At 43.1% G+C, this 22,501-nt stretch overlaps 1 protein-coding gene across 1 annotated transcript in view; it reads left to right on the forward strand.

Annotated features, from left to right (window-relative positions):
- PHF21B (PHD finger protein 21B) overlaps window positions 1–22,501 on the forward strand; it is a 261,411-nt gene that overhangs the window by 225,433 nt on the left and 13,477 nt on the right. Inside the window, exons 6-7 of the mRNA XM_019544307.1 lie at window positions 7,241–7,292; window positions 17,655–17,731. Of these exons, the coding sequence (XP_019399852.1) occupies window positions 7,241–7,292; window positions 17,655–17,731 (129 nt within the window). The remainder of the gene's footprint in view (window positions 1–7,240; window positions 7,293–17,654; window positions 17,732–22,501) is intronic.

The raw sequence follows: 22,501 nt of genomic DNA on the forward strand, positions 1-22,501 counted from the left end.
GGATAGGTGGTGTGGCATGGTGCTGGTCCAGATGGAGAGGGCATCCCACTGGGTCTGTCTTCACTGCCCCTTTTTATAGGGCCAGACCTTTTGTGACTCTAGTGACAGGAGGCATGCCCAGGCAAGGGTCAGCCCCTGGCATACTGAGCATGCGTGCTCCATTTAGGGATGTGCAGTTTTGGGTGTCTGTAATGGTGGGGTACAATGGTCGAGTTGCTGGTTCTGCAGGATCTTTTGTCTTTCAAATGCTGGGTTCTTGTCTCTGTTCCTGGGTGAGGTCCGTGGTTCCTGGATGAATCAATGCTAGGTGATGGCCTGGTCATTACAGGCCATTCAGTAGAGGCCTGCTACCATTGCATTTCAATCATTCCCAATCACTCCTATTCATCCAGGAACCAATTTACATGGGAGGGGTACATGAATCATACAGGTGCAACACAGGGGATGCCGGGGCAGAGGACACAAGATGGAGGCATGACATACAAAATGGAAACTTGACATGACTTAACGCTAACTTACATATATAGGCCTAAAACAGTAATCACACACTATAAAAGCAGTACAAACATAATAATTATCACTTATAAAACAGTGGGTATTGATATCAAAATAGCAGGGCACTTATATGCAAAGAGGGGAGAGAAAAATAAAACTTACTACCTTAAATAAAATGTTAAAGCTTATCCTACATCTTGGCTTACCTGTATTTATCTATAGGGAATAGAGAGGGAGAGAAAAAGTCAGAAATGGTTGGGGAAGGGGGAGCGAATGCATTTTAAAATAAATAAAAAAAGAAAAACTGGGGGTTTTGCTATACCCAGACCACAAGGGAACCATATTCCTTAGTGCCCAGTACTTTAGTTACTACTGTGTCAGAACACAGGGCATATGTGGTACTGACTAATTTACCTGCATCACAGTACTGAAGCTCTCTCTTCTGGAGACATTGTGATGTTAAGAGCATATCAGCTGGCCACTGAGGTGTTTTGGACATGTCTTCACTTCTATTCTTGCTACCTATTTATGGAGGCACCCAGAGAGCCAGCACATTCCTTATGAGAGGTTTTCCTGATGACAGATCTCCATCAGGCCACAGCAGACACTCCTATCTTATACATCTTCCTTCTCCTCCTTTTGGAGCACAGTGGGCGTGTCTGCACAAGAAGCTTACCGGGCGGTAGCCTAACAATACTGTGCAGTAGCTTGCTGGTCAAAAACCATGCTAATAAGCTACTGTGCAGTGTTAGTAGGCTGTTGCGCAGTAACCATGATGAAAAACTGTGCACTAATACTACTCCACAGTAACTGTAGTTACTGCACATTTAGTTAGTACTTCATTAAGGACATACTAAACTAAATGCACAGTAAGTACTTTGCATTAATGAATGTGTAGATGTGCCCAGTGTGAGGTAGGAGTTTTCGTAGGCTTCCCAAAGTTTTACTTAGCTGCAGTGGATGCTGAACTTAATATACTCATGAGACAGTGTGCTGTGTTTTCTTTATAGACAAGGCCAAACCATATCGGGATACATCTGAAATTCTTTGCAGAAAGTAAATAAGAAATAGGAAATGATATTGGATTTTCAGTATTTCTAATATATGATTTACCCAAAACTGAAAAAAATTCCATGGAACAAGAAAAAGATCCTTTCATTAACCCAGAGGACCACTTGAAGTGGCTTTAAAATACAAGTGGCAAGAATCTGAAGACAGTGTGAAGCAGCAAAATGGAGATCATTATAAGCTCTCTCTAAAACATACCAGTTGTAAGTATAGATGTGAGACTTGCCTAATCCAGGGCTCATATGATAATGAGGCAGTCAGTAGGATAGGAGGCTATGCCATTAATTAGAGGTGCTGTGAAGGGATAAACCTGAAAATCAACAGAACTGCACCCCCTTAGCAGTATTTTAGCTGCATTTTGCCCTTGTCTTCTGCTTCATTAACTGTAGTACTAAAATGGACAGTACTCTTCCATTCTAATCTTCCAACCTTTTTCATCAAAACCAAATGAAAAAAGAGTAGCTAGCATGAGTTATGGTTAAATAGAATGACTTTGTTGCAAGTGGAGTGTGGTGGAAGTTAATGAAAGAGGTGGAGTGCAAAGGACAAAGGCAAGGAAATGGGTTCTACAAGAATTTCCCATTTCCTTCAGCAACGAGTTATTTTGAGGAAGTGAAGTTCAGAGAAGCAAAGATTTTATGACAGAGAGTATGGCAGGAAGAGACACTGAGCAGAAGGGAGTAGGAGCACATTTTAGTTTAGACATAATAAATTTAAGGCACTTCTCATCAAGTTGTTAACTATTGCATCTAGGTTTCATGATCACTGATGGTTCCTTGTTTTATTTAGCCAAGAATTTAGTTGACTCACTGCACAAGGATGAGATCCTGGTAAACCCATTTTTTCAGTATAGGGCAGTGGAGAGGCTTGTCTTAACTGTGAGTTCCTTTTGCATTCATAAGTTCATTTCACAGCCTTAAGAGTTTAGGTTTAGAGTTAATTTCTTTTGTTCTTTGAAGTAAACTTAGTTGATTAACATGCATTTATGCAATTAGTATAATTAGAACTAACAGCCTAATTAGCGTAAACATGTGTAATGACATAAATAGAACATGTAATTACAAAATGAAATGGTTTTGTAAAAATCCTTATTAAACTATGTGAAAAGATATACTGTGCATTCTGAAAAGCATTGGTCACTATTTAGCAAACAATTAAATTTAAGTGAAGAGTACAGAAGGTAGGATGAATTTTTAAAAAGTAAATAAGAATCTAGGAATCTTTTCCCTGCTCCTGTATTGATCTTAAAAGCACAAAACTTCCGTAGGAGCTTTGATAGAATTTCTGTACATCAGTGTCAGCAATGATGGGTTGTTGCTTTTTTAACTATGAATTCCAAATGCAGCCATTCTTATTAATTATCAAGTTCTGATTGTAGATTACTATATGGAAGTGAAAACACTTCATTAAAATCAAAGAAATTGTAATTGATTGATAGATTTTTGTGTGTCGTTTCAATGATGTATTACAGTACTTCCTAGATCCTACACAACATACAATATCTATTTGATAGAAGTAACAAAAGTAACAAACCCTTCTGTCTCAGGAAAAGCAGTTACCTTTACTGTGATATCTGAATACCTCACAACCTTTAAGGTATTTATCCTCACAATTAATTATTTTGCTTTTACAGATAGAGATCACAGACACAAAGGGCTGGATCCACAAAAAGAGTTAGACATTGGGTTAGGTAGTATGGCAGCACTTAGTGAAATCCACAGCCAGTAACGTAACTGAGGGGGATGACCAGGGCACCAGCCCTGCACCCTACCTTAGTATGTGTGGTGAAAAAGCAGCCATTTCTACCTTGGTGGTTGATTGTGCTGCTGCAGTTTGAATGGCAGGAACCAGTACTGCCTGAGGCACTATGTGTGGGAACCTACTTTACTTAAATTGCGGTAAGAAAAAAGGGCTTTTCATAGCCCATTTGCAGCATGCAGAGCCAATTTCATTGGCATTTCATGGCAGCCCCACCCCTTGGCGTTAATTGGTTGACAGGCCCTGGGTGGGGAGGGATGAGGGGGCAGCTTCCATCTTGCTTGCTGGATGCCCTTTATGCCATCTTGCCCCTCAGCACTGATTGGCAGACAGGCGCCAGCAGGGGGGATGTGAGAGCAGCATCTTGTCTTCTACCCTTTGTGCCACCCCACCAGCCAGCACCTTCTCCTCCCTGCAGCAAAGAACATTTATTCCATTGGGGAGCCAGCATTTTACTTTAGTAAGTTTTTTTTCATGGATTTTGCAGTTTCCACAAAATCTATGATACCATGAATTAAGTAGGTTCCTAAATATCCACCTGCCTCAGGCATAGATCCATGCTGCTACCCTCCCTTCACAATCCTGGGTACTTAGGCTCAGGTTTTCAAAGATATTCACCTTTGCCTAACAGGTGAATTTCATTGGGATTTATGTGCCTGAGTCCCTGTTGAGGGTTGGGGCCCTAGATCATCTATACTATGCAACTGGAGATTTATGTGCCAAATCCACAAAATTACTGGTGTGAGACCAGGAAAAAATACTTCCTTGCTTTAAATGAAATCCCCTAGTGAGGTTATTCAGTCATTCTTATGTGTTATTTTTGTGTTCCAGTGGATATTTAATTGCTTCATGCACACTGGAACTCCAGAATGGCATACAACTGGCTCATTAAACTAGTTTCCTGTAAAATGGAAAATACATGTTCAAATTCCCTCAGAGAGATGGAGTGACCAAACCTAGGTTTCTCACATTATGAAGGTACAAATAGCTGTTGTTTCTGTTGTGGCATCATCTGTGCCAGGAAGTGTCCTGGCGCAACTGATCTGATTCATCAGCAAAAGCAGGCATTGCAAAAGCTGTTGTCCCACAGGACTGGGCCTCTGTCACTCCTGGGGCTTTAGGGGCTGGATTCTGCAGGACAATGGCCTTGGGTGCCATGCCCTGATCCAGGGTATGTGTGACTGGGGAAACTTGCATCCCAGGAATCCCCCTGCAGGGGGACTCAGGGTATAATCTACAAGCAGAGGAACTCCAGCAATTAAATCGCCATTGGGACAGAAAAATGGCACATAAGAATGACTGAATAGCTTGGTGGTTGGGGCATTTTGCTTAAAGGGATGAAATATGGTTTCCCAATGGCAAGTTTCCTTGCTTGCAGAGCTGTGCCCTGGGTCAGAATGCAGCAGCATGTGTCTGCAGACATACCCCAGGAGTTCCTTTGCAGAGGAATTCCCATGGTGTGCAGTAGTTGGACAGGGGTATAGTTTGTAGCTGTGTTGGTCTAAGGACATAGGTTCTTCGGTTGACCTTCTTTGGTCAACCTTCAACAAGGTTCTTTGGGTAAATCTGATATCTTTTATTAGACCAACTCAAATAGTTGGAAAAAATCTTTGCCAGCTTTTGTGTACAAATACCCTTCATCAGGCTGAGGAAATGTCTGCAGTTGGCCTGTGCTCTTCCTGGATGGAAGAGTAAAAAATCCAGAAGCCAGCATGCACGTGAGAAAGCTAGTCAGTGAAAATGTAAATTAAGATAGCCAATGAGTAAGAAACAGGTAGGGAGGTGGGGAAAGGGGATGAATATAGCTGATACATGGTAGAGCGGTTACCTGGGGAGTCAGATGTTAGGCAGGTTATAATGTGTCATAAATTCAATGTCTATATTTAGCCCATGATTTTTTGTATCCAGTAGGTTGATGAAGTCAAGTTCGTAGACACATCTGTGAAAGGTATTTTGTAAATTCCCTTTGAGGATTAGAACTGAGAGACTGGAGAGAGAGTGGTTATCTTGTGAGAAATGTGCTCCCGCAGGTAATTGGGTATTCCTGTCTTTGATAGATTTTTGGTGTGCGTTCATTCTGGTACGCAATTGTTGTTTGCTTTCCCCTACATATTTTCCACCAGGGCATTTGGTGCACTGGATAAGATATATTACATTTCTGGAAGTACAGGTGTAAGATCCAGGAATGTTAATGGTTCTGTTCTGCAGTGTAGTAATTGTGGGGGGGGTGGAGATATATTGGCGGGTTTTATATTTCTTGTCATGGCATGGTCTGGATACATTCGGTATGTTCTGGGCTTTAGGAAGTTTCCTTCTGGTGAAGAGGTTGGTGAGGTTCGATGCTTGTTTAAAGGCTAGGATGGGTGGTTCTGAAAAGATATCTTTAAGATCTCTTTCTTGTGTGCATACTGACTTCTGGCTTTTTTACTATTCCATCCAGGAAGAGCACAGACCAACTGCAGATGCTTCCCCAGCCTGAAGAAGGGCATTTGTCCCCAAAAGCTTTCAAAGAAGATTTTTTCCAACTACTTGATTTGGTCTAATAAAAGTTATCAGATTTACCAAAGAACCTTGTCTGTCAGTAATTGAACAGACATCCTTCCCTATAAGGTGTCACAAACTGTGAATAGGTTTGGTTCTTCAAACATTCTTGGTCGGCTGGAGTGTAACAAGGGGTAGGGACATCTGCTTGCTCACAACTTGTGCTGTCATAAAAATGTTTTTTGGCAGCACAAGGATGACATTTGTTTGTACCCTGAGCAAGTTCTCTAACCACTGCTTTATCCTGCTGTGGAGGAGCAGTCACATGCTCCCCAGAATGAGGAGTCTCTGACCAGTCTAGGAGGGGACTGCCAAAACAAAAATTGTCTAAGAGCAGCTGCCAAAACTCATCCTCTTCCCCCACCCCACCCCCAAGCAGATGCCAAGGTCCCCTGCTCCCCCACTGACACTGGGATTACCCAGTGTGGCGAATGGGTGGGGGGATTTGTCCCACTGCTCTGGTTACCCAGGAGAGGAAGGAGTGGAGAAGCTGTTCTTCTGCATATCTTCCCCATATGAAGGGTCACCCTAGTTTGGGGATGGTGTGGAGAGCAGCAGAGAGGGAGCAGCTGCAAGCTGAAGAATAGCACTGTTCCCTCTCCCAGAAAGATTTCTAGTGGTGGAAATTTCGGCTATTTCCACCATTAGAAATAAATGGTGGCTTGAGACCTCTTTCACTGACACACTGTGTGCACATGGACTTGCTATTTCATTTTTCTTGTGGAGATTTTCAGAGGCCTGAAAAGAGTATTAACAGCAATCTCTGCCCATATATGTCACTGAAAATCTCCCACTTCATCTGGGTTTCTTCATCTGTAAAAAATGGGGATCACAATGCTTACCAAACCTGAGTGATAATTGGAAATTTCCTTTCTTTTTGAAGGATGTTCCAATACTTTGCCCCTAAATTAGGACAAAAAGGTAAAATACAAATTTTTCACAGAAGGAAAAGTTCAATTTAATTACAATTCATAATTGTCCAGCCATTTTATTTCAATACCTTTTTAATTGATAGAGATAAAAGTATTTTGACCTTACTTGAAAATTATAACTAATAAGTAGCACCATGACCAGCCATAAGTAATAGACTATTCACATCTTGAAATATTTGTCTACCATAATAAATAGCAGCAGCAGCATCCACATTTGTAAGAATTGCCACTGGATTTTTTTTATGTGTAATCCAGCAAAAACTGTATAATAATGCAGATAAGATGTATCAGAAGCAAATCCTCACTTCAATGAGTTCAAATTATATACTCATAAAATAGACATTGTTATGAAAAAACAGTTTAATAGGGTTTATTCTGGCAAAGGTGATTTTTCTAAAGTAGTTTCATCAAGATGTAAAACTGAACTTTTTTTCATTTTTCCCTAGAAAATTGCCTTTATGGTAGCATTAGGCCTGGTTACTACAGAACACTTGGAAGGTAAGAATTTATTTGTTGCTTCAGTTAAAATTTTGTGCGGAATCTCTTCTGTATAATATTCTACAGCCACAGGAATCACTGAGAAATCTGTCTGTAAAATGACTGAAGAGTCACGCAAAGTCTTATTAATGCTTGTCCATCCTTTTCATCCTAAAAATGATGGGTCAGATTATTTGGTTCTCTCCCTCTGCACCTTTTCTGTGGCAAACTATAAGGTGGTACCTTGGCTGGGACCCTTGGAATAAGAGGTTGGCTGAGTAGCTGAGTGCCCTGCACTGGCAGTTCCCACCCAATATCAATTAGAGAGGCTTAAAATCCACCAAGGTGGTGTGATCAGTGAATCTCAGAGTGGAGAATCAGTGAGAGCCTTGTGAGAGTGCCTATCCCTCTTCAGAGAGGTCCCCTTCTCTGGTGCACCAAAGCTCACACCCCACAAAATGTGAGCCAAAGTCCTTCTTTCCATTGGTTTGATCTATATGCACTCAATTATTTCTGTATTACCAGAAAACCAAATTTTAGTGCGAGTGAAATTTAGAATTTGGCTTTATTTGTGTTAGTTAAGTAAATACCAAAACCCCCCCAAACAAACAACCCCCCCAAAAAAACTCCACTCAGACACATTGTTCTTACACCAGCATTTTTTAGATGAACTAATTTTTGTTGCAGAATTCTGCAAAGAACTGTCCCCATACTTTCTTAGGTTTCTATGTACACATTAAAACAAATATATTAATTAAATGTTGCAGCCACATACCATTGTCCTTTCTTTTGTAACCTTCCAAAAATATGCTGCAAGAATTAACAGATTTACACCTTTTCTTTCTCTTGACATTTCCTTGTCAAACTGGTGATGGGGAAAATAGCTTGTTCTGCACATTTGCTGTAGGTATGAAACAGATTTTTTTTTCAGAAGCAGGAGGAACAGATGTAAAATCCAAAGCCTGATACATGTAGTGGAATTTGGGCCAAATCTTAAGCAGGTGTACATTGGTATAGTTCCACTGAAGTCAGTGGAGCTATATCTCTTTACACAAACTGAGAATCTGGCCTTCATTTTCAGTAATTTTAATCTTAATAGCCTCTAAGTAAACTCTCATCTATGACAAGATACTCGGGCTGCTACCTATTTTTACAGAGGAAAGGCAACAAGACCACTTAGGGACTTTGTAGTCAGTTATGTTCTTAAACATTCTCCTGAGTCTGAGTGTATGTTACCTTTTCAAATTTTTATTTTTATAATCTTGACCTTCTGACTTTCATTCCCAAGAAAGTAGCACTTTAATTACAATGTCATGCTAATATATACAGTATGGTTTTTTTTCCCCTCTGGTGTTTGTGGGTTATTTTATCAGGATGTTTCTCTTTCAGTGTGTATTTTAGAAAATCATTTAATGTCTCAGTAACTGAAAATTTGAAAGCAATTAACAAAAGCTTAAGTCATCAGCCTTCCTAATTCCTTAATGGCAATGGGTCAAAATAGAAATTAAAAAGTGGCAGCAATTTTGGGGAGACGCATATTCTAAAATGTGAAATGATGACTACAGAAGTCAGTGTTTATTCTTGTTCCATTTGTGTGAGGAAAAAGACAGGATTTGAAATTATGCTAACGTACATCACTTATGATGGAAATAGTATCATTTGAATATTTTATGCCGTCCCGTTTTAGTGGAATTAATATGTAGTGCATATGGATTTAAAGTTGCTATGTTGCATGCATCAAGTAGTACTCAGCTCCATTTGTTATACAGTAAATGCAAAGATTCTAAGCCTGCAAAATTGTTCCCTTCAGACAAATTCATTTCTTTGCTTTTGTACAAGCTTTAAATAAATGGCTATAGTATAGAGCTATTTACTATGAAAATGGTATTTCTTTACAACTACTGGCAATTATAACTACCAGAAGTCCCTCCCAGGTTTCACATTTTTGAGTTTCATTATTTTAATGCTGTGTTATGTTTACTGATACTAGACATTGCTATATTTTAGGAAGTGGAGTTCATTTTATAGTTCAGATGATTTTAAAATCATATATTTTGCTATTTTGCATTTTTGGAATTAAACCGTATCCCAGTTGGATCTCTAAAAGCTTATTCATTCAGTAGAATTAAACCACTCCATTATATTGATTTTTCATTTGTATTAATTTATTTTCTGGTAGAAGGCTCTGACCCAGTCCTGTACAAGTACATCCATTGGCCTAGCAACCTTTCTAGCTGTCTTTTCAGGGGATGTTTCCCTACATTGGGAACAAACCAGTGGCCTGCATATAGTCAGCATGAGACACATGCACCCTCTTTTGAGGGGTTAAATTAAAAGCAGAACACATTGATTTTATGTTGGTTTTCTGCAAGAGCTGCATTTCACTCAAGGTAAATTGTCATTATAGGTTCGATAAAAGGCATGTTTGTTGATGTTGGTGGTAGTTCAGTGAAACTTTTCCCTAGGCACACAGTGGGTTATTACATTTGCCCACTAACTGCATTTTGATATGTGACACCCATCTAAAGTCCAGTTTTTTAAAGCTTTTTTCCCTAGTTTATGAATTGAATCTTAATTGTAAAATATATGCATACACAAAGGAACAGATTGGATGGGGTTATTGATGGTGGGTAAGCTTTCATTGCTGGGTCCTTAGCATGTTAACTTGTTCCACAAGGGTAACTCTGTACAGGAGATTTTGGTGCCAAAATGAAAAACCACTTCCCATGCCCAGCTGGCCCCAGTCTTGCCCTAGGGCACTAAATTGTGGTCCTCCTGACCCTGTTAAAGCCTCAGGGCACAAGTTATCTTATGGGCTGTAATCATGGCCTCCTGCCACCCCCATAGACATACCCATGCCTCACAGATGTTACTTGTCCCCACTGGGGCACTTGACCCCTCAGACCTCAAACCTTTATCTGGGCTTCAGCCTTTCTGGCCTTGGCCCTTTTACTCTGGCTGGACGCTTCAGCCCAGGTCCACTGTCTCAGACCTTGGCTCCTGGGCCTCTGGGCCTATCTCTGTGGCAGCCCCCTGGGTTCCCTAGTCTCGGCAAAGCTGCCTTTGGCACAACCCTATGGGGCCTTAGCCCTGCAAAGTTCTACTCTGGGTGCCCCTCAGGTATCTCTGTAGTTTCCATACCACCCCCATAGCCACAATCCAGTCTTTTAGTCTTAGATGTAAACGTAACATGAATATAAGAAAATCACTTTTCAAATAAAGTTCTGCCCCACTCTTGGTCAGTGCTACACCAAAAGCCACATTTCCCTTTTAGTTTTCTCCTTCAATCCCTGTTGGTTAGTGTAACAGGTTGCCCTCCCCAGTGCCATCTTCCTGGTAATCCGCGCCTTACGTGGGGTGCCCTTGGAGCCTTCTTTGGGGTTCTTATGTCCCACAGTATACTCTCCTGCCATGTCTTGATGGAAATTATTATTATGATATTCTTACAAACAGGAGACTGCCTATTGTATTGTGTATGTTGGAGGCTTTCACCTATGCGGGCCTGACCCCTGTTTTTCTCTAGTGAGGCCTCCCTATCTGAACCCACTACACAGGGTTTAACTCTGAAGTACTAGCCTTTTCCAGTGTCTTGAGGCTCATGGCCCCCTTTCCTGCTCTAATCTGGAGCCCAGCTGAGAGGCCCAGGTGCCAGCCCCACAGCCAGGGAGTAGCAAGTTCAAAACCAGGGGGTGATCCTGAACTTGCACCCTACCCTCTCAGTCCAAAAAGCCCCAAAATAGAATTGCAGCCCAGGTGCACCAGACCTCCCTAGCCTTTTTAAGATCGCGCCTTCAGGTGTCTATGTCCCCAAAACCCATGCCCTCACCGGCATTGGGGTCTGTGCCCCCAAAAGCTGCACCCTCACTGGTGCCGGGGTCTGTGCCCTCCAAAAGCCGTGCCCTCACTGGTGCCAGGGTCCCCACTCTGTAGTGGGTCCCCAAAATGAGGCCTCCTCCTTCCCCTAATAGCCTCACCCAAACTGCCAGTCTTATTGAATAACCCCCTCAAAAAATGAAAAAAATATAATAACTGTCACCAATCAATATGATCATGTAAAGCAGCAGGTCAGCTTACATTTGCTGGGTTCATGCCTCTACTCCCTTCCGTTGGCTACAGTCCTTGCTGTGGTGCGGCTGCCATCTCTCCACGGCTTCCATCATTCCTGCCTTTGGACTGCTCACCCAGCTTCTCTGTGGAGCTCTCAAAGGCACTCCTACCCCTTTGGCTGACATTCTGCCCAGGGATTTTCATAGTTTTTAGGGTCAGAAGGAACCTGAGTAAATCATCAAGTCCGACCCCCTGCCCTGGCAGGAAAAAGTTTTCATAGTCCTGCCCCTTCTGGTCAGCTGACTAGCTGGCCAGGCTCAGCATTTAACCCCTTCCTCACCAGCACTGTGCCCAGAAAGTTCTGGCCTTAAAGGGGCGGACCTGCTCTCTGGTGACAGGTAGCTTAGATGCCTGTTGCCTTGTTTTCTGCAGCCATTTCCCTTTGGAGCTCCTCTCCCTGCAGTATGCAAGGCTAGACTGCCAGCTTTGTCTTGGGCCCTGGGCTTACATGCCTCAAAGCTACTAGGGCTGTGCAAAATTTGAACCACCATTTTGTTTCAGCAGTGTTTTGAGCGTTTCAATGCTGGAAACTCTGAATATGAAATGAAACAGGAGATACGTTGAAATGTTCAAAATGAAATGAAACACGATGAAACGTTTCAAACATGTTTCACCATTTTGAAGGTGTTTCGAAGCTGGGCTTGCAGGGAAAGAGAAAGTAAGGAGAGGGAGGAAGTAGAGGGGGGAAGAGGCTGACATCTGTAGCTGGCCAGCATCTGCCAATGGTCCCTGAGGTCCCTTCCAATCCCAGTGTTCTGGGGCAGGGACCTAAACAGTTTAAAAACAACATATAAGCCTGTGAGTGACTAAGCTGTCAGCCTTTGTCAGCCTGTCTCTCACCAGAGAGCAGCATCTGAAAGGCACTAACTCTGACCGTTTCCTAGATGCTACTGCCTAGCTAGTGTGCGTGTCTTCTACTTGAAAAGCATTGGATAGGATACAGCTTACACAACTTAGCTATACTAGCTGAACTTCAATACTAGTATTGTTATCCCTATATCATTTATTTTTTTCCTCTATATCCATTCCTTTGAAATTATTATTATTATTTTTTACCTGAAGAAAAAGAAATCTGTGTTTTGCCTGACCATGCAATCACTGGGCACTCGTCAGGAAAGCACAGCATAGGTTAGATTGATTGCACACACAGACACTTGCATACACACACTACACACAGTCAGACATCTTCTCCAGCACAGAAAAACATGAAGTGTGCTGAAAAGGCCAGTGCTGCGAAGTCTGGGAGGGGAGCAAGAAGGGGCAGAGGGAGAGGTGTCAGTTCCCCACTGCCCAAGCTGAGACAGCCTGTTTTCAACCAGCCAAGCTTCCCTTCAATCTGCAGATTGCTCACCAGGTCTTCCCTTTTGGCCAGGACCAGATCCAGCAATGCCTCTCCCCTAGTTGATCCATAGATCTCCTGGCTTAAGTAGAGGTCATCAATGCATGTGAGAAAGCTACGCGACCTGTCAGATTTAGCCATGCACTTATCCCAAGAGATGTCAGGGAAGTTGAAGCCCACATGACGATCAAGCATTGAGAGTGTGAGGCTCAACCAGTTCCCTAATGAATTCCCAATCTAGGTCTTCCTCTTGGTGGGGGGGTCTATAGTAGATTCCTACAAGTAAGTCACCCTCCCCATGTTCTCCTTGTATCTTGACCCAGAGGGTCTCAAGATGCCCTTCCTGGTTTGGAAACTCAATCTTCAGGGAGGTGAGCTGATCTTTGATGTAGAGAGCAACACCCCCCCGCTCTTCCCCACATGGTCTCTCCTATACTATGGGAGTGTAACCCTCTACTGCCACCGACCAATCATAGGTGGAGTCCCACCAGGTCTCCATAATTCCTACAAGGTTGTAGTCATTGTCACATTGGAGAGGGGACTCATGCTTGTTTCCCAAGCTCCTGGTGTTTGTGTACAAGCAGTTAAGTCTGCCATGTGAAGCCCAATGCTTCCCTGAGGGGTTAAGAGGGACCTTTCCTTGGTCTGTTGCCAGAGCAGGATCTCTTAGGCTGCCCAAGTTAATGGTAGTGTGACTGGCATGATCTGGGCTAGAACTGTTAGTAGATCGCCCATCCCACAGTGGTCTCAGTTTAAAGCCCTGTCAAGAAGGTCAGCCATTCTGGTGGAGAAGAGCTTCTTCCCCTTCCAGGTGAAATGGAGGCCATCCACACCAATTTCCTTTGGTTTCTGATTACTGAACCATTCAATGCCCTGCTGTCAGAGCTGGAGGCAGCACTCACTGCATCACTAGCCAGCAGGGGAAGAAAATGTCTCTGCTGTGCTCCTGTGCCAGGATGAACTTGGAGGTGTGGGAAAGAGGAGGCCCCAGGTCCTGGGCATGACCTAAAACTGCACCCTTCCAGGGTTGGGAGGCCTATTGGGACTGCCAGCGGTGCTGCAGCCCCCAGGAAATGCCAGGACCAAGGACCTCCCTGGTGAAAGGCAGGTAGAAAGTGCCTTATAAGCTCCAGCCATCATACGCATGCACAGTCCTGGCTGGGGAAAGCCCAGACCCCTAAGATCTTTGAGAGACCTGTGGCTTGCTGGTTGCAGTGAAGTTGTGAGGCTCCAGGTGAGCTCAGCTTAGTTGCCTGGGGTACCATCTGCGAAGCAGGGGCTGCAGTGTAGGGAAGGTACAGAACTGCAGAATCAGACACCAGGCAGATAAGGTTCTTTGGGTCAATCTGTCATCTTTTATTAGACCAACTGAATAGTTGGAGAAATATATCTTAGCGACCTTTTGGATTGAAAAGCCCTTTGTCAGGCTGATGAAGCATCTGCAGTTGGTGTGTGTGCTCTTCCTGGATGGAAGGAATAGTAAAGAAACCAGAGGCTGGCATGCAATGCAGGCAAGAAAGCTGGTCAGTGAAAATGGAAATGGAGGAGTCAGGGGGTGAGGGGGATAGTGGGGAAGGGGAGTGTATCATGTAAACATAGAGAGGTATCTGGGGAGTAAGATAGTGTGTCATAATTTCATTGTTTATACTGAGTCCATGAGTTTCTGTATCCAAGAGGTTGATGAAGTGCAGTTCATAGGCTCACTTGTGAAAAGTGGTTTGTAAATTCAAACAAGCACTGAACCTTGCTAACCTCATCACCAGAAGCCAATTTCCTACAGCTCAAAACACACCAAATAGATCCAGACCATTCCGTGACAAAACATGCAAAACCTACAAACAATATCTTCAGTATGGAGATATTTTCAAAATACATATTTCCATCAGGCCACCAAATGCTAGGGTTGTGTGAAGCTTCGGTCACTGACTCAGTTCGACGGAGATTCAGCCCAATTCGGTGACTGAATGTCCAAATCCAAATCAGGAGACCCTTTAATCTCTCTGAATCGAATCAGAACCCTCCGAATCAATTCAGAGGGATTTGGAGAGATTCAATGATTTGGACATAGACACAGATTTAAATGTTTTTTCTACATACCCCAAGGTATGGAGTGGCTCGTGAATGCTGAGATGGTGGGGCAGATGGACCATCCCATAGGAGCATGGGGGGGCGGTTGGGTCCCCAGTGCGCTTGGCAGCAGACCCAGAAGTGGACCAGAAGCACTTCCAGTCTACTTCCAGGTCTGCTTTCAGCTCTAGGGACTCTACTTCGTGACAAAGTGCAGTTTCCCAGAAACCCCTGCACGTATCTCCTTGAAACTTGGCAGTCATCATGACCATGCCTGCTATTTTCACCCTAATCTGCCTTAACACACACACAAAGTCACACATGTCACAAGTTTTGCTTGTCAGCACCTTGAGGTACAATTTCCCATAAACACCTGCGCCTATCTCCTTGAAACCTGGCAGGCTTCATAGCCTCAGCATGGGCTACCATGCCTGCTGTTTTCACTGCACTACACCATAACAAATGTATATGACAAGAGTTTCGCTTGTCAGCACCTTGAGGTGCAGTTTCCCAGCACCTGTCTCTTTGAAACAGGTCACGAGTTTTGCTGTAAGCACTTTGAGGTGCAGTTTCCCAGAAACTCCTGCACCTATCTCCTTGAAATTTGGCAGGCTTCATGCCCTCAGAAGGGGCTACCATTCCTCCAATTGTTATCAGAATCAGGCTGGAAATGACAAAGTTATAGGCATTTTAGTAATTCCCCATTATAGCCTATGGCCGAAACACCAAAACAGCATTAAAACGTGAAACAGTTTTAGGTGAAACGAAATGAAACAGCAATTCAAAATGCTGAAACTAATTGCTGTCCCGTAAAAACAACGAATCCCAAACTGAAACAAAACATGGGCCTTTCGCATAGCCTGAAAGCTACCACTTCCAGTAATGTGGCTCCCCAGCCTCTCGCAGGGATTTCTCCTTTGCTTAATGGCCAATCTGCATTCCTTTGTTGCAACCCCACACAGAAACTTTCCAGCCTTTGCCTCCTGGCTGCCTGGCCCTTAGCTGCCTATTGTAATGCAGCTAGCTTTTGCCCAGCTGCCTGCCCACACTGCAAGGTTGACCTGCTTCACTTTCCCCTTAAAGTAACAGGAGCCCCTGGCTCTCTGTTGCAGGGCCTAGAATTGTCATCTCTTACTCTCTGACCAAGTTCTAAAACATAGGGGGACGCTTTGTCTTGTTCTCTGACATTTAACACCTACTAGTCTTGGTTTTTTCTATGTCTAAAATTTTGGAACTTGCTCAGTGGGCATTCATAGACTTAAACACACAGAGGTGTGCAAAAGTACACAAAATGGCAGCTATGTAGATGTGTACATGCCATTTAGGCCCATAAAGGGGAATAGGGCTTGGCCCTTAGAGGGCACATCTACATGAGACACTTCATGCCCATTGGACTAGTTCTACTTTGGACTAGCATGGCTAGCAAAAACCATGCTAATGCACTATTGTGCAGTAGCTTAGTCCAATGGGCATTAAGCATCAACTAAAAAGCATTCATCTGCGCTAATGTGCAATAGCTTTAGTCCAATGTGTAATAAACATCACCTAAAAAGTGTACATCTGCACTAATGTACAGTAGTGCTGCTTATGGTGCATTAACTTAATATCCATGCATTAAAGAACGTGTAGACGTGCCCAGAGTAAGCTTTTTATTGCTACTAGAAACTAAGATACCATGGCTACAACTAAGATACCATGGCATATGGGAAAGGTATGCACAGCTACTGCTTGTAAAGAAACATACTTCAATCTCTATCAGTTTTTTTTTTTTACCAGAACTAACAAATTGAGAAAAGATTATGTCAAAACTACTTAAGAATATAAACCTATGTTTCCAACAGAAACAAGTGATTTAGGGTCCAAATTTGACATACTTTGCAGAGCACCCCAAAAAGAGAGGCATCAAAGATTGCTAATTGAATTCAGAATTTTGGGCTGCAATGTTCTCTGTTGTAATAATCATATTTCTCTTTCCATTAATGGTTTGTCAAAAAATAAAGGTGAAATAAAGAGGATAAAATTCTGGCTCCAGTCAAAAGTCCCATTGATTTCAGTGCGGCCAGGATTTCACCTTGAATGTATCTTTGAATATTTACAAAGGTATGCAGCCTGGCTGTTCACTGGTAAAAGTAGTGCTAAACAGATAATGCCTTTCTAGTGTAGGAAAACAAGAAAATTTTTCTGCATTTTCCCAGTTTTAAACAGGACTATAACTGTACATTTAGAATTCATTATGATGATAAGCTCAGAAGCCCTTCCTTCTGTCTCTGTCAACAGCAAAAATACTTACATTGTTCATAACTATATTCTGTGCACAAAGCCCTGATTTTGTTGTATATCATGAATAAATAAATTATTGCTTCATAGTTACAGTTCAAACTGGCTTCTCAATATGACCCTGATTTCTCCTCCCCTTCCTAACTTGAGCCAAATGCAAGTAATATATAATAAAATTTAAATAATCCATGTGTTTTCACCTGATACAACTTGCAAGGGTTACATGTTTTATGTACTTTCTCTTTTAATAACAGATATTGGTGTTTTTTGAACGCTATCTGTATCTGTTTATGCTTACTAAATATGTTTCTAAAGGAATCATCATAAAATCTTGTAGGGCAGCATAAATCCACCTTGGAGGAAGATAAAATAAAAATGCCTGTGTTTGAATCTTACAAGGAAAAGCTTATTAATGTCAAACCTTGAACTGAAGCAAATATCAATGCTGATGCAACCCAATTATACTTTAGAAACTGAAATTGCACACAAAGCCCAAGGGGTTGGGGGTAACAGCATCTTGCTTAGCAAGTTAGATCTACATTTTCCCTTGATGAATGCAAAACACACAATTCATATTTCTTTCATGGTTACAGAAATCCAGAGCAAGCGTCAGGAAAGAAAGAGAAGAAGCACAGCAAATCCAGCCTACAGTGGACTATTGGAAACAGAGGTACTTTATTGTTCACTTTTTATTGCAGCTCCATTCCTTACCAATAAAAAGTTTAAGTGTTTCTTATTAGAAATGTACATATGAGCATGGAACCCCATTTACCTGAACAAGAGATTGATATGGGGAAAACCAGAATGGAAACATGCTTCATTCCAGTTTCTAGGCAACAGGTTTTCACATCACAACGTGACTTAGTTCTTCAATGCCAATAAAGTCTAAATGAATGTACAACTTAATTACTCTCTTACTGGTAGAGAAGGGTCCCTCTAAATCGGAACTGAAGAACAGTGGTGGCAGAATGTTGAAACTGGCATAGCTGTTCCTCATGTCACACATATCAGGGAATAAATAGAGGGTTTTGTTTTTCAGGTAAGTCAGTTCAGCCTGTTTTATGAGCGCTGAAATTCATTAAAATGCCAACAGTCATGCTGGCAGTAAAGAACCCTGAAATAAAATTCTTGTGCACCTATACATGTGCAGTGAGGCTGCTCCAACACATTGTAATCAAATGTAACTATTAATCGAGTCTGTTGGAGTGTAGTAATTACTATACTGCAGCAGATTCCAGTGTCACGTGCATCAGCATCTCCACACTGAAAAATGGTGGTGGGGGTGCTTTAAGTAAAGCTTGTTTGACAAACTTTAGTAAAAGTGCCCCCCCCACCATTTTTCAGCATGGGAATGCTGGACTGGATGCTGATACACATGATGCTCTGGGCATTTTAATTAGAGTGGCTCTTTACAGCTCTAATTAAAGCACCCCACCCCCACTCCTAGAGTACATGTATAAACTCCCTTATGGCTAAACTCTTTTCTTTTTTTATACCTCAGTTACTTTATGTGGGGCTTCACAAGGATTAAAAACCTATGGACTTTGTCTAGCATTGGAATCAGAACTTAGGTATAAAAGAAGGTATATAAGTTAAGTGGCTGAAAAATAAGTTTTGATATAGCTGTTTCCATTTTCATCAAACAATACCAGTTTCTTCAACTTTTAAACTATGAGACAAAGCTGACTTCAGTGATTTTTTTTTAATGGGAAAAAGGAAAAAAGTTTTTTGAGTCTCATTTCAATAATATAAAATTGTTTTTAACTTTATCTTGATTTTGTTTGCTTGTGAAAAGTAATTGCCATGTTACATTTGATTGTAAAATTCTAAATTAATCAAGTTTAGTGAAGTGAAAAGATATAGCATTATTGAAGCAAAATCTTTTGGTGGTTTTGAATTTAAATTTATAAATTTTAATTCCACCAAAATTTTTGAAATGTTAGCTTTTCATTTTAATTCAGAATAAAAAAATTCAAAACTTTCCATTCCCTCAGAATGGAAATTACTGATTTGCAGCTCTCCATGGAAGAAACATTTCCTAGCTTCCTGTGCATGGTAAACTTAAGGCGAGTAACTTTCCTTAGCAAATTACCAGTGATGCAGAACTGTTGATTAACCAGCTTTCTGAAAATTCAAGTTACTTTGGTAGGGGAGAGGTAGTTGAGGTAAAAAGGGAACTAGCTGGTTTGTAGAGAGGTAGATAGTTGGTTTAATGACATGACCATTTATTTGGGAGGAAGAATGACTTTGTGGGATACAACAGCAGAAGAGAATTTAAAAAACCTGTTACAGTTTCTTAGGTCCGATGCAAACTTCCCTTATAACTTTGGACAAATCACTTAATCTGTTTCTGCCTCTATTACCCCATTTTACAAAGATATATTTTTCTCCTAATCTCACTGTCTACGTAAACCATTAGGTGGTGAGCTGTTCAGGGCAGGCACAGTCTCTGGCTAATACATATATTCAGCACACTTTGGACCACAGTCCTAGTTAGATTACATATGTGGTGTTTCTCCTCTGTTTTATGCAGCCAAATTGTTTAAAAATTCTGTGGCAGTTTGGTAGTTCTAATGTTTAAAGTATTTTTGAGAAACTATTTGGAGAAACTGGTGGAGGTGGTAAATAGATTTGTCTTGCTGTAATTTACAGTTCTCATTAGATCTGTTCTCCAAAGTATATCTTACAGTGATGAGTAGCATGCAGAAAGTGTCTTTCAGTTAGAGTTCATGTGGATGATCAGCTCTGTCCTCATTAAGTGGTGTCATTAAACACTGACCATAGGGAACGTCATTCAAATAAAATACAGGGAGATGGTTTTCCTCTGATCAATTAGCTGCTCAGATTGATTTGCTGATCAGTGAGTTCAGGTATTTTGTGGTGTTTTAGGCATTTTGGCTCAGTTTAATTTACGGCTGATATAGTGGATGATCTTTAATTCATGATTGTTTAAATTGAACTTGCATATAAATTACACTTTTTATTTGCTCCCCTCAACTGTAGGAGCAAAGAAACTGCTGTGCTGTTAACTTTCTTGACTATTAATATGCAATTGTGATTTTAAATTAGACTTGTGTTTTTTCAGTTAAATTCTCTACATAGCAGCTTTTATCTCTTTATGCTGTTCAGAAATTGGCCCATTCTTCCACCCTAGGTAGTTTAGTTTTTAAAGATATGTTGGGATAGGTGGGGGAGAAGGCAGGGAGGGAGAAAAGGAAGAAAAGGGGATGTATTTCAGGCTGGAAGTTTTTGAAGGAAAAATTCTATATGGAAAATTCATTAATAAAAATTCAATAACTAGTGTTGTCCTGAGAGCAGAACATCAGAGAGCAGCTTTCTCACCACCAAATCAATCTTGTATTAGCAAAATACCCTTCTAATTCTCAAGAAACAGTGCATAACATGTATTAGAGAAGTACAGTATACTTTACATTCTTACTGTTCAGTAATTGGGTGATTCAGAAGAGTAGTTATGTGGTATACAGACCTCCAGACTCTAGGCCTAGGGACAGAAGTTACACATAAACCAGTTTAAGTGATTAGCAACTGGTTTAAACCTGTAACAGAACAGAAGTTCAGTACACATAAACCAGTTTCAAAGTGGCCAAAACTGGATTAAGATTAACCTGATTGAATGTAGTATCAGACTTACCTTATTTGGGTAAAACTGGTTTATAGAACTTCTGTCCAAGACCCCTTCCTGGTTTAAGTTAAATCAGAGTTCCCCAGCAGGCTTTTCAGCCCTGAGTTGGGCTATGCTGTCTGCAGGATTGGCCCCGCCCCTCTGCTTTCTGGCCGGAACAGAGGCAGGGGCATGGCCAGAATGGCCCCCTAAGGCTAAGGGTGCAGGGAGAGGGTTAGTCCCCTCTCCCTCCCCTCTCCCCCTGGGGACTGCAGCCAAGGTCTGCCTGGCCACAGTGGAGTAACCCCTGTCAGGGTACACCCCACCTTGCTGCTACAGCAGCAGGGGCAGGGTCATGGCCAGAGCCAACTGGCTGGCATGGCTCCGCCATTTGCCTGCCTCACTTGCAGCTGAGCTGGGCTGGCCCATGGGCACTTCTGAGGGCAGGTGCAGAGAGACCAGCCTGGACTGGGCTGTGGGGGCAGGGCCTTTCCCAGCCGGCTGATGTTTGGGTTGGGCCCGCGGGAGCCGTGTGCCCCGATTGCTCCTGGCTCCCAGCACCCAGTCTGGGCAGAGCTGTCATGGAGCCACAGCTGGCTGGGATGGGCCTGGTGGGATTGGCCCAGGCTGGGCCATGGTGTCATGGCTCTTCCCAGCTTGCTGTGGCTCTGTGACAGCCCAAATCAGTGTGCACAGGTGGTGGTGGACTGGACAGCGTCATGGAGGTGATACCACTGCAGCTGTGGGCAGGCACCTTGGCAACTGGACTGGGCACATAGGACATCTTAATTGTGCTCATGGCTGCCTGAGATGGCTTGGAAGCACTGGCAAGCCTGGAACCTGGCAGCTGCTCGCTGCAGGGGCTCATGTGGGTGGAAGGTGGCCAACAGCTGGAGCCAGATATGCGTGCACTGGGCAGAAGCCATCGGGCTGAAGCTTCCACCTGCCTGGAGCAGCATGATATGGCAGGAGCTGTATGTGAGGGGAGCAGAACAACCCTGCCAGCCCCAGCCTGTGCACAGCTTCCAGTGGGACTGTTCCCAGTGCAGCTGCTTCCAGCTAGGTGCTGCTGTGCTCCCTTCACCTCTAGCCAGGTGGAAGGGGTGTAGGAGAAGCTTCAGTCTGGTGCCTTCTGCCCGGCATTTGGAGATCTGGCTTGAGCTCCCAGCTGCCTTCCATCTGCTCTGCCCACTTGTAGGGGCTACTCATCATGCCAGGCAGATGCAGTACATGGAAGGTGGCCCAGAGCTGGAGCCAGAAGCCACTGGGCTGAAGCTGCCTGCCCGCCCACCCAGAGCAGCTTGTTGGGGGCAGAGGTGGAAGCTGCAGTGGCATCTGGAGGCAAGGGAGGCAGAACAGCCCTGCTTGTCCTGGCTAGCATGCAGCTTCTGGTGTGGCTGCAGCCGGCCAGGTGCTGTACGGTGACAGAAAGGGGGTGTGATGGCAGAGGCGGCTTCAGGCACAGAACCCTGTACAGTGGGTGGCTGCTGGGCTTTGGGCCTGCTGGTGCATCTTAGCTGGCCCAGGCAGCCACAGGCATGATTAACACATCCCACATGCCCAGTCTGGCTGCCAAGGTGCCTGCCTGCAGCTACAGTAGCATCACCTTTACACCCCTATCTGGTCAGCCACCACGTATGTGGGCCAGGCTGTCATGGAGCCACAGCCAGCTGGGAAGGGCCCTGCCCCCGTGGCCCAGCCCAGGACAGCTCCACCAGGCCCTTCCCAGCCAGGTGTGGCTCCATGACAGCCCCACACAGGCCAGGTGCAGGAAGCTGGGAGCAATCTGGGTGCACAGCTCCCATGGCCTCAGCCTGG

This window comes from Crocodylus porosus, unplaced genomic scaffold (assembly GCF_001723895.1).
Source record: "Crocodylus porosus isolate Cpor-Errol unplaced genomic scaffold, CroPor_comp1, whole genome shotgun sequence".
Lineage (NCBI taxonomy): Eukaryota > Metazoa > Chordata > Crocodylia > Crocodylidae > Crocodylus > Crocodylus porosus.